Source organism: Scatophagus argus, chromosome 13, assembly GCF_020382885.2.
Source record: "Scatophagus argus isolate fScaArg1 chromosome 13, fScaArg1.pri, whole genome shotgun sequence".
NCBI classification, from domain to species: Eukaryota; Metazoa; Chordata; class Actinopteri; family Scatophagidae; genus Scatophagus; species Scatophagus argus.
In genome coordinates this window covers 19,484,881-19,496,987 of record NC_058505.1, presented here as the reverse complement: position 1 = coordinate 19,496,987, position 12,107 = coordinate 19,484,881, and the positions used below count along the sequence as shown (strand labels likewise).

General features: G+C 41.1%; 1 protein-coding gene across 6 annotated transcripts in view; it reads right to left on the bottom strand.

Annotated features, from left to right (window-relative positions):
- The window catches only part of col15a1b (collagen, type XV, alpha 1b), a 46,774-nt gene that overhangs the window by 8,230 nt on the left and 26,437 nt on the right, over window positions 1-12,107 (bottom strand). For 3 of the 6 annotated variants that reach the window (XM_046408831.1, XM_046408830.1, XM_046408826.1), the window contains 27 exons: window positions 11,809-11,917; window positions 11,220-11,260; window positions 10,907-11,080; window positions 10,791-10,817; window positions 10,649-10,711; window positions 10,444-10,521; window positions 10,189-10,251; window positions 9,957-10,103; window positions 9,073-9,234; window positions 6,593-6,646; window positions 6,247-6,282; window positions 5,969-6,106; window positions 5,799-5,858; window positions 5,683-5,718; window positions 5,478-5,519; window positions 5,257-5,319; window positions 4,934-4,969; window positions 4,431-4,514; window positions 3,947-4,012; window positions 3,631-3,666; window positions 3,088-3,150; window positions 2,888-2,977; window positions 2,077-2,112; window positions 1,897-1,950; window positions 1,126-1,182; window positions 756-815; window positions 290-334 (listed from right to left, as the gene is read on the bottom strand). In XM_046408831.1, the coding sequence (XP_046264787.1) occupies window positions 290-334; window positions 756-815; window positions 1,126-1,182; window positions 1,897-1,950; window positions 2,077-2,112; window positions 2,888-2,977; window positions 3,088-3,150; window positions 3,631-3,666; window positions 3,947-4,012; window positions 4,431-4,514; window positions 4,934-4,969; window positions 5,257-5,319; window positions 5,478-5,519; window positions 5,683-5,718; window positions 5,799-5,858; window positions 5,969-6,106; window positions 6,247-6,282; window positions 6,593-6,646; window positions 9,073-9,234; window positions 9,957-10,103; window positions 10,189-10,251; window positions 10,444-10,521; window positions 10,649-10,711; window positions 10,791-10,817; window positions 10,907-11,080; window positions 11,220-11,260; window positions 11,809-11,917 (1,920 nt within the window). The remainder of the gene's footprint in view (window positions 1-289; window positions 335-755; window positions 816-1,125; window positions 1,183-1,896; window positions 1,951-2,076; window positions 2,113-2,887; window positions 2,978-3,087; window positions 3,151-3,630; window positions 3,667-3,946; window positions 4,013-4,430; window positions 4,515-4,933; window positions 4,970-5,256; window positions 5,320-5,477; window positions 5,520-5,682; window positions 5,719-5,798; window positions 5,859-5,968; window positions 6,107-6,246; window positions 6,283-6,592; window positions 6,647-9,072; window positions 9,235-9,956; window positions 10,104-10,188; window positions 10,252-10,443; window positions 10,522-10,648; window positions 10,712-10,790; window positions 10,818-10,906; window positions 11,081-11,219; window positions 11,261-11,808; window positions 11,918-12,107) is intronic. The other 3 variants (XM_046408828.1, XM_046408827.1, XM_046408829.1) reach the window with 3 other exon arrangements.

The following is a 12,107-nucleotide window of genomic DNA, read 5'->3' as shown; positions in this document are numbered from 1 at the left end:
ATTCAACCTCAAATACGTGAAATACATGTTTAGATTCCACCTGTATACAGGAGGAGTGTTAATGCCCGATGAGATGAGGCCAGACCCACAGACATGTAGTATTTCCAGTGATTAGGACAGTTGGACAGGGAGAAGCAGAGAACATGAGGGGAGACAAAAGAGATGGGGGTGCTGTTTGTAGCCCAGACCAGAGAGCTGCCATGCTGCTAAACCCACACACCAACAAAACCACCGGATGGTCCTATTTCAAGCTGAAACAGACCAACCAGGTGGTCCGACTCAGACTTACTCGTCCCCTTTTGCAGTGCGGTCTGGGGCGCACCGGAAACACTGTCTTTAAAATTCAAAGAAGAGCGTCATCAGACTAAATGATCAGTCAACTATGAGCTGGAATGAAGCAGGTCAAACATAGTACCGGGGATGATTTTTGCATACAAAAGAAAAATCAGTCATCATCTTTCAGATTCTGTTACACATCACTGCGTTGAATATCTTCAACTGATGGTCAGTTACATTCTATGAAATTCATTATAATAATGCAGATCATCAAAAGAAGTTCTCTGTATTCCTGCCATTCATTTTATGGACTTGCTATGACCAACATGATGTGAAAGAAGCCTCTTAATATTGCATTGTAAAGTGTAGGCTGTTTATCATCAGCATCCTCATCCACCTGATCATCATCATCATCATCATCATCATCATCCTTAAAAATGGCATTTAAGGGAAATGAAAAGCCATATATGGAAACTTACTCCGTTCAACCCAAGAATTCGTCCTGGAAGTCCAGGTGGACCTGGAGGACCTGGAGGCCCCTGAGAGATGACAGACAGTCAGACAGACAGTCAGACAGACAACACACTGTTTCAAAGTGAAGTGAAGTGGAAAATGACTTGAGGGACGATCCCGAGTCCTAATGTAGACAAAACGGTTACTCCACCACGATATTTAAAATACACACACCGCCTCCTGTTGTCAGAGATTTGTTCAAATCAGTAATGCTTGTAAGCACAGACTTATCTACATTATCTATATGTATCTGGATACATCTGTCTTAAATGGTTAGGCAGATTACTGATCAGTGCTTCAGCAACAACAAAATCTTTCATTTCCTCTTCCTCTTACCGGTAGGCTGACAGACTCTCCTCTGTCACCTTTCCTCCCAGGCATACCAGGTCGTCCCTGCAGAGGGAGAAAGAATGAGACACCTTAGTGTGCACTGTGTGTTGCACAGGGTGCTTTGTCTAATGTTTCCACATGTAGAGATGGATTGATGATGTTTATACTAATTTCTGTTCTGATTGTGTGAGAGTGGTACAGTGGTGCAGTGCTTAGTACTGTTGCCGCACAGCAAGAGGGTTCTGTGTTCAAGTCCCGGTCTTCCTCCAGCTTCCTTCCACAGTCCCAAAAACATGCACATTAGGTTAATTGGCTACTCTACAATGGCCCTAAGTGTGCGTGTGTGCATGTGTGGTTGTCTGTCAGCCCTGTGATTGACTGGCAAGCAGTCCAGGAATGACTGTCTGATTTTCTGAAGCACCAGTACACCATTACATGGCCTCTCTTTTGGCTTACCAACATACTGTGTCTTGAGCCTGATGAAGAAGACCAGTAATAATAAAAATGTAGCCACTACCTTTGGTTTATTCTTGTTAGTAACATTATGTACTCAGTACAAGTGCATTACATAATCTGAGTACAAACCCAAATGTGCAAAAACTGCAAGATGCTCTGGTTGGTCAGGGACTCAGACTCTGATTCATCGATGCACTCAAGCAAACATCATGAAATTAGCAGTGGACAGCTAACAAAAACAACAACTGTTTAACATAATTAGTAGTGAACACTTAAAGTCATGTTCATTTCCTGACAAATACACAACAAGCAGGTACTCACTGGGCGACCAGGGAAGCCATATTCTCCTTTTTGTCCATGTGGTCCTATTGGGCCCTGAAATAAACAAGAACACATTGTACACACACACACACACACACACACACACACATATACATATATATATATCCCTGACTGAAAAGTTTAACCGATAGTTTCATGTTCTATTTAATATGAACTTACCATAAGTCCGGCAGGTCCAGGGAATCCACGGTCACCCTAACACATTACAAAGCAGTACAGCAAATATGATGAGAACATGACAAGGCAGTGGTGTGAGATTCACAAGGACGGCAGTAATATACATGTTTTCAAAGGCAGCTTGTTTCTCTGACTGTAGGTTTAGATGAGTTCTTTCTCTAGAATAACTGAGGGATTCTTCCCATTTTCACAAACCCCCAGATTCAAATATCCAAAAAGCTGAATTTCATTGTATTTATTATGGCTTTGAGTGAGTTAGGACCCTTGTTAGTGTACTAAAATCAGCGGCACTTTACTTCTTTACAGCAGGAGGAGTAACAGCAGTTTATGGTATTTTTATAACAGTATATTTAGCTGCAGAATTATGCATATATTGTATTGTATGTATATGTTATGTATGAATTACAATAACCACATAAACACCAACATGACTAGTTGCATTACTGTACTGCTTATGCATCAACACCAGCAGAGATGACAAGAAATTTTGACACTCAGTCTTGAAATTCTCCTCTTCCTTCTGACTCAGTCAGTAACTCTAATGTGTAATTCTGACTGACATGCATTGTGTACACATGACATGATGATATACTGTTGTGCAGGTAGACTCTGGCTTTTTATAATTGTCTGTGCCAGGGGCATATCATGGACCAGAGCATAAAAATGTAGAACTACTAAGGTGTGGGGTGTTATGTTTTTAAATACATCATCTTATTGTCACTCGCCACTGGAGTAAGCATCACTTAGTTAGTAAGGTGCTCAAGTCAGGAGTAAGGGGTTACTTGTCTTGTACCTTGATGCCCTTGGGCCCCTGGGGGCCTCTTGGCGCTGATATGATGGATCCATCAGCAGCAATTGTCACCCCAGGCTCTCCCTTCTCTCCCTGTCAGTGCCAACGCAGAACATTTTTAGCATTTATTTAGTTTATAGAAAAAATATTTGTCACACATTCTGCTTTGCAGCTCTGTCATCAGTCTGGGGTCTTGTTCTCACCTTGATCCCCACTGGCCCCTGGATACCTGGAGGGCCTATGTCTCCCTTTGGTCCCCTGGGGCCCTGGGGAGGAATAACAGAGTAGTGAAGTGGAGTTAGGAAGTTTAGCAAGGATGATAGCATTTTAAAAGAAAGGCCATGGTGCTATTTAATTCAACAGCATTAGGGTGAGCCAGGGTGTCCCCTGGCTCACCCTGCAAACTGCTTGTAAAAATGGGCTATACAAATAAAGTTGACTTGACTTGACTTGACTAACAGCTAATTTAAAAAATGTCCTGGTCTTACAGATGACTAAACATTCTATTCAAGTAACCTCAAAGGAAAAAAACAACCAAGGCCATAACATTTACAGCACTTCTGGTACATACCCTGTTTATCCCAAAGACAGCAAAAGCAAAATTGGAAAAAGATGTTGACTTTGCTTTTAAACAATTGCGGTATCCTTGCTCATAAACTACAAAACACTCATGTACAAGTTCCTCGAATTGAGTCAAAAGGTGATACAAAGGCTCAGCATTAAGTGGTGTTGCAAAATGCTCTTACAGGAAATCCAGCTCTGCCAGGCAAGCCTTCAGGGCCCTGCAAACACGCAGACACAACACACACATCCACACATACGCATGCATGCATGCGCGGACAACAACACAGATTCAAGCAAAAGCAGTAGGGTTCAGTTAATGACCTGCTCATACGCCACAAACACATCTGCAGCCAAAGCACTTCATGATGCTCCAGTTAGGTATATTATAGAGTGATACAAGGTTTTCATTGCTATATTGTATGTGAAATTATAGCAAAAGGCTCCTTGTATTGTAGTACTCTGAAAGACACTTTGCATCAATAGCTTAGTACTACGCACCATGGGCCCCGGTGGTCCTCTGATCTCTGTGAAGTTGAAGATGCCATCTGTGATATTGAGGAGCAGCTGTAGACAGAATATGTGTTGAGTAAATCTGGGCACTTTTAAAAATGTTTTACATATTAAAAGATTTGTAAAATTCACTAAGTATGGCCCCTCAGTAGAAGCATGATCAAAGCTCTGGCTTTTAGCCTGGCTGTGGTAGTCGAAGCTGTGGCTGTGGAGATGGTTATCGCTCTTGTGGTTGTTTTGATGGTGGATATGACTGTGTGACTGTACTGTACTCACACAAGCCAAGAAAGCACAAAATAAATATATTTAAACTCAAAGTATTTCAAGGTAACACATAAGAGATTTCAGAAAAACAACTTCCACCGTGACCTTTCAGTGTGGCGGAAAATAATTTCTGAACAGCCTGAAATATAATGTTGCGTGTTTGTGTCTGTGTCTGTGTGCCTGTGCATGTGAGTGTGCATGTGCATACATCCTGCAGATTAGTCATGGGACCAGGAGGTCCAGGAGGCCCAGGTGGTCCTGGAATACTGAGTCCATCCACACCTTGATCACCCTGCAGAAGACAAAACAGAGAGTATTATGAGTATTAGCCCTTTATTTAAATGTAAATGTAAATGAAGGGTAGAAAAATCTGGTTTTAATAGCAGCAGTAAACAGGAATGTATGATACATCCAAGCAGTCAGCATAATATTGAAATATGATCACACAGAATTGATTGAATTAATTGAATTGATTGAACAAAATTGATGTTGCTGGCCACCTGATAAATATAAGGGCAACATTTTTATCTCCATCTCTACCAAAGCCTGAGGAAAATATCTGGCTGTTTAGTGGATAATTACTCCACAACTTTCAATAAGTAGTCGTTAACTTTGTCTTTGAGCTGCTGAGTGTTATTAGAGTGACCTTTTTTTTCCATTTGGTTTTTTTTTTTTTATTAGTATTCATTTTGTTTTGTTCTGCAGCCCCACCTTGGGTCCTGGACTGCCTTTTTCACCTTTGGCCCCCTGTTGGTAAAGCAAAATTAAAAGTAAATCATGTATAATTTCAGTAATGTCTTTCTGACATATCATCAGACACACACACACACAAACACACACAAACACACACCAACAGCTTGCTGTGTAAAGACACGGTTAAAATGACGTCATGTCACTCTCATGCTTATCTGTGTTAATCACCCATGCCGTTTCCATATCTGTTTACAGTTTATTGTAAACATTTTTGTTAACCTTTAACAGGAGCATTTCAGTTCTATCAGTGAACAAACTGCTTTGTAACCTATACTCCTTACCCTAGAGCCTGGTAGTCCAGCAGGACCCTGAAGACCCTCTTGACCTGGGTCCCCTGGCTCGCCCTGCAATCACACACAGCATATTATCTTTTTTTTGCATCTAAATTAGCATCTAATGACGACCACATACACAGTAAAGCCTGAAAACAACAGAAAGGAGAGAAAATCGCATACTGTATCACAGAGAAATCTAAATCAGGACCATTTCCTAATCAGCTTACCTTGACAGAGAGTCCTGGAGCACCCATGGCTCCATCCTCACCCTGCAGAAGACATGAGATAGCATCTTCAAGTACTGAGCAAGAAGGAACAATAAAAAGTGTATGCAAGGACAATCTAGAAATGATGCAGGTGTTATTATGTGCTGTTGAATAGAACACTAGCTTCATTCAGCAAGCACAATGCATACATTTAATGAATCCTTACCTTTGGTCCCTGTGGGCCAGGTGGACCAGGAGGACCCTAGAAGAAACAAACCATTTACTGTATATGAAACAATACTTACAGTTTACATAAAAACACATGCACACTTTCACACTGACCTGTGGGCCTCTGACTCCAGGTCCAATGAGCATGTCACTCTTCCCAGATCCCTCCATATCCTGAAAAGCAAAAAATCTTGATTTTACTCACTGAACTGTTGTGTCCTTCTTACTTATTAATTAGAATACATTTGTCAACAGCAGTTATACTTGTGTGCATATGAAATCACCTCTACAAAAAATTTTATTCCTGGAGATCCGGGGGGTCCAGGGGGTCCTGGGGGACCTGGTGGGCCTGTCTTACCCTCTGGTCCAGAAGGCCCTGGTGGTCCTGGGGACCCTGCTGTACCCACAGACCCACATTCGCCCTGCAGAGATTTTAGCAAAAGTTGATTTGTTAACTTGGATCTGTCTTTCTTCCTGGCTAAAGCAGAAACACATTTCTTTGGGAATAAAATATAAACTAGTATATGCAATAGACTGTGTCAGTTGTAGTGAGTAATACTACCTTTGGTCCAGATGGTCCAGGTAAACCTTGGTTGCCCTATGAATATAAATAAGGAAGCAAGAAAGAAGTATTAACTCTGGAGTGAGCACTGTGATGATATAAGATGGTTATAATAGAGACAGTCCATACATGATGGAACATGGACATCAAATCAGATGTGTGTAGAGTACAGAATTTCAAGAAAACCTTGAAATCAGATTTTTCTTCTGCCATGGTCATTTGGCTTAGTCCACATGTGATAATTAAAGAACATGAAAGACAAACAGTTTCACTTTCTTTAATGCGGATGTCAGCTTCTCGCTCTGTGCTGAACCACAACAAGCACCATCCATCTTGATGATCATACCTTTGCACCCACAGCTCCAGGTAGACCTGGAGCCCCATCTTTTCCTGCTGGACCCTGTACATACAAATACAGACAGACGCAAGTAGAGGTAGACATAAAAAAATAATAAACCACAAATGAAAAGCCAGTATAGAAAAACAAAGCAATATGATGTTAAGCGTTTTGTTGACCCTTCAGCCATTCCAACAGGGACCAACGGAAAATACAAAGGTGACAGTCTGTCACTTTAAAGGAATACTCTAATTTCTTTTGGGAAACTGTGTCATTAGTCAGTCTCTTAAGTGATAAGATCATCCATGACAACATTTGTCTGAGTCACCACACAATTGTTGACCTTAGTGCATCATGCTCACACTGACAGTGTTGAGTGATTATTGACTAGCATCACAGTGTTATCAGTCCAACCTTTCATATGATTACATATTAATTTTCATTTTAGCAGCTGACCAACTCAAAACTGACAGAACTGTCTGCCGTAAAATGGAACTGAAATGTGTCTCTCATTCAGCTCCTTGTGCTCGACATGGAGACTGTGTGGACTCCTTACTATTCAGCTAAAATGTAGCATAAAGCATTGAAGTCAGCAACTTCAGTGGCAAGTTTTCTCATCACTTAATAAGAAAGTCGAGTTGATAAAAAAAAAATTAGTGTATTCCTTGTATAAGTAAGCAGGATCAGACCAAAGTACAGCAATGTTTTTCCACTGTTTTGTAAACCTGACACCTTAGTGTCCGAGTGTGCTCGAGGCCTCAGATTTTTTCTATAAGTACTAAATTCCAAGGCAAAGTTTATTATGGACTTACTGAAGGCTTGTTTGTTTACAGTTCTAAAAGTATTTACCTAAACCCAGCTACTGGTGGATGGGCACTTTACTCCAGTCCAGTACAGGATATACTGAGAACTACTGTCCAACCTTCCATTAAATTTTTTGTTTATAATGTATAGAGGATGAATGAAAGATTGAAAGAACCACTGACCCCTCCACAGGTAGCACTGTCAAATCAAAATTTCTTTGGTTCAATTAAGGACTTCCTAAACTAACAGCTAGATTTCTATAAAATTGTCTGTGGTAAACACAAAAAGCATAATTTACTGGGTACATTTACATAACCCAGAGTTTCATCCCGTGTCCATTTTGAACATTTTATGAGCTTTCCTTTTAGGCTGCAAAGTTTCGACAGGCAGGTTAAGAAGAATGAAACACAGGATAAATATACACTATATGGACAAAAGTCTTAATTATTGAATTCATGCGTTTCAATGAGACCCATTGCCAGTGTATAAAATCAGGCACCTAACCATGCAGTCTGCACTGACATTTGTGAAAACAACAGGTAGTTCTGAAGAGCTCACTGAATTCAAGTGTGGTACTGTGAAAGGATGCCAACTTTGCAGTAAGTCAGTTTGTGAAATTTCATCCCTTCTACATGTTCCAGAGTCAACTGTAAGTGGTATTGTTGGAAAGTGGAACAGCAGGAATTCAGCCATGAAGCGGAAGACTGCGTAAAGTCACAGTGTGGGGGTGTGGAAAAGCTGACAATCACCACAGAAGAGTTCTAAACTTCCACTGGCATTAATATCAGCACACCTTTAGGATGAACTGGAACGGAGATTACAAGCCAGGCTTTTTCATCCAACATCAGTGTCGGACCTCACCAATGCTCTAGTGCATGAATGGGCAAAAATTCCCACAGAAACACCCCAAAATCTTGTGGGAAGCCTTCCCAGAAGAGTGGAAGCTGTTACAGCTCCACAGGGGGGCACCGAATTCATATTAATATCTTTGTATTTAGAAGGCCATGCTGTTAAAGGCCCTGTTGGTTTAATGGTCACTTGTCCCAATACTATTGTCCATTTTATGTATTTTGTGTAATAAATGTAATTACCTCGGTTTTAGAGTTAGAACAAAATCTGAACACATCACTATGCCTTGGTACTTTGCATTGACTGAGAATAGAAAAAATAATATGCAAAAAGAAAAACAAAACAGGTCAGTGAAAAGGCAGATTTGATCCTTTACCATGTTGTTTGAAAAAAAGCAAGATGGCAGCTCAAACTGAGGTCGCACAGCAAGTCTGAGGTCAGTTACCTTCAGTTCATTCACTTTAACATGAAGAGTGAAACTTCATGCTGAAATGTTTCATTTAGTAATAAGATGTGAAATGAAAGCCACTGAACCAAAAGTGAATCCAAAGCAGCTCATACACTCACACACACACACACACACACACACACAGCTCTTCAGCCAGTCAGCCAAAGACAGTTGCAGTTCAGCCACCTGCCAGCAGTTAAGACAACATGGTTGGAGATAGGGTACAGTCATGAACCTGAGCACTGAGTACTGTCATTGTCTCAGATTAATGTTAAATATTGTTCAATTTGTACAATATTCAGTATTGTATTCCTCAATACTCAGGCTTTTGACTGTCATTCTGCCTTTTATTGTTTGCTGGTTTACCAAGCAAACCAGGACAATATACCTCGTCTGAACCCCAGGCAGACCCAAAGTCAAGCCCAGAACCAGAAGCAAAACTGGCCTCTGAACTGAACCCAGAACTGAAACCAGAGCCAAGGTCAGAGGACAGTTCTGAGCTCAAACCTGAACCGTCAGGTCCAGAACCACTAAACCAATCCTCAAACATCTGAAACAGAGCGGAGAGGAGCAGGAGTTGGCAGGAAGGGAGCAGGAGGTGGGGAACAAGAATGAGGAGGGGGACGGAACCAAGATTGGTGAGGAAAGATAGAAGACAGACTGGTCATTGGTCATAACACACACAAATATTTATCATGCAATATAATTTAAGAAGAAAAACAAACTAAAGGTCAAGTTAATGTAAAAAAAAAAATAAGTAGACATGAGTAAAAACATATAAAATTATGACAGAGGCAAAAACAGATGTGAAAATGTGAAATGCATGTGTTTGATAATGATGATGTTTGTGTTTGTGGTTGCTGTTTCCAAGCGAATATAATCTTTACAACTGATGCTCAAAAGCAGCCAGGGTAACCTGCAGCTTCACGATCAGCAGAATTCAAGACTTCCAAGGCTTTTGTAAACTTGTACAAATTTGCGAATTGAAGACATATGTTACCAACACTGTGCTGAAATTATATAAATACATTTACATTTGATCATTGTCACACTTGTTTGATTTGGTATTCGCTTTCTTGAGTTATTTCAAGGTGGATAATTTTTTGAAAAAGCATTTGAAACACCACTAGATTTTAAAACTTTAAACTCTAACTAATGAATTGTGTGTCTACCAGTCCTTTAGGCAGCCTCCATATGGAGAATTCATTCATAAATCAATACCTGCAGACATAGCTAAAGTATTTAAAGTATGCCTTCATCTGGGTAACTTACCGGTATTCCAGGTTTGCCTGGAAGCCCATCTCTACCAGTTGGGCCAGGTGGTCCACCGTGAGACAGGCCTTGAGCTGTGTCAGATGAGGACAGGTCGGGTCCTGGAGGACCAGGAGGTCCTGGAGGCCCTGGTGGACCAGGAGGACCCTGGTAGAAGGAGAGTTTTTATTTTTTCCACTTCGAAAATGAAGTTATCAGACTAGCCCAACTATTTATATTGCCTTTCTCTTACCTTGATGAGTACTGTGTCGCTGTCCAGGTCTTCAAACCCAGAACCCAGGGCATCTGCTCCATACTATAACACAGGTAAACACACACGCTCAGATGGTTGTGATGCTTCAAGCATTTTGTCCCTCACTCTGGTTGCCAATTAGGCTTGACTCTCATTTACATTTATTACATCTTGATCTCATTACTATTAATAATAGTGCATACTATGTGTACAAATAAATATACACATGGTAAAACCATAAACTGGGGAACTCACAGGTACACTGCGGGATCTGGGGGGTCCAGGCGGCCCAGGGAGGCCAGGAGGACCGGGCAAACCAACTCCTGGGTCTCCCTGTAGAGGAAAAAGAGAAAATGACAGTATGTTTGGTGAAATACATTAAAGGCGAAATGCATTTTGATGGAAGCGTACACCATTTGTAATAAGTTACAAATTGCAGCCATGTGTACTTCAGCTGTACCTTCTCTCCTTTAGCTCCTGCTTCTCCACCCAAACCTGGAAATCCCTGAGACCCTCTCTGACCCTGGACATAAAAACACAATTTAGTTATTCCAGTTGATATTAAGAAGACAGCAGAAGGACTGAAGAGATAAATAACTTACTGAATCTCCTTTATCACCCTTGCTTCCCTGTGAAGAGAAAGAAGCATTTAGGAAAATGTTCTGAATTCAGAGGTTTCTTAACACACACATGCCTTTCATCTCCTTTCCATACACACTTTCTGTCCATCTCTCCCTGGTAGTCCTGGGGATCCAGGGGGACCTGGTGGTCCCGGTGTTCCTCTTGGTCCAGGTTGAAATTGTCCAGGTAAAGGGGTGGGGCCTGGGGGACCAGGAGGGCCTCTGGGTCCAGGTTCTCCACGCTCTCCTTTTAATCCATGCCTAGCGTGACCCTGGACATTTAAATAAAACTCTGGTGTCATTTACTTGGGTATAAAGAAGAAAGACTGTAAAAAGAAGCTGCTGTTATGCAGAATATTTAAAATATATCCTAATGTTTGGAATAAGAACGAAGAACAGGTCTGAAGTTACCTCTCCTGACCTCTCCCCTGGCTCCTCTGTCCGGTAAGGCCCTGTGGACAGCATATGACATCATCAGCAGGTTTAACCAATCCAGTTGTTACGAGGTAGCACTGACCATACTGTAACTCAGAGTTGTTAAATTTCACATAGACCAATGTACAGATGACAGATGATTTTAGTGACAAACTGAGAAAAAGATTACATAAGATTATAAATTAGATAAGGTATATATTTTCTGATGCTGATTGTATTATATTCAATTTCCTCCATCTATTTGTTTGTATGCTGTTTTGCTGTATCTCATTGCATGTTGTGATATAACAAACCTTTTCCTCACCTGCTTCTATCAGGATGACCTGAGTGTATAATTACAACTGCAGAAAGCTGTGTTTTGGTTTCAATATTTCCAGTATAATGGACTTTTATTATAGCATCACTGGGGAAGATGGGAGCCATAATATGCCTTGATTAAGAGCATCACAGAAGAGGCAGAGAAGGAGAGTTACACTAAGTGTGTTTCCTATGCATTAGTCAAATGTAGACCAGGCTGCCAAAATCACAGAGGTTCAATTTGGGGAAATTTGGGGGAAATTCTTACCTTGTATATGTTCACTGGCATCTGTTGGGGTCTGGTGACTGGAGTACTCTTCGACCTCCACCTCCGGAGCCTCAGTAGGTGGAGCTCTGACAGGAACACTGTCCTCCTCCTTAAACAAAACAAGTTGAGTAGGTTAGTGGGTTCTCCTGAATGTAAAAGAATTCTTCCTGTGAGAGCATCATTTTCTGGGCAAATATTGAATCACGGCCATGACCTGGAAGCAGGAATACTGACTTCCTGGTGTCTGGTGATGAAGGATATCTGACTAAAACCACAAGGATTCATGTTTTGCAAGCGAA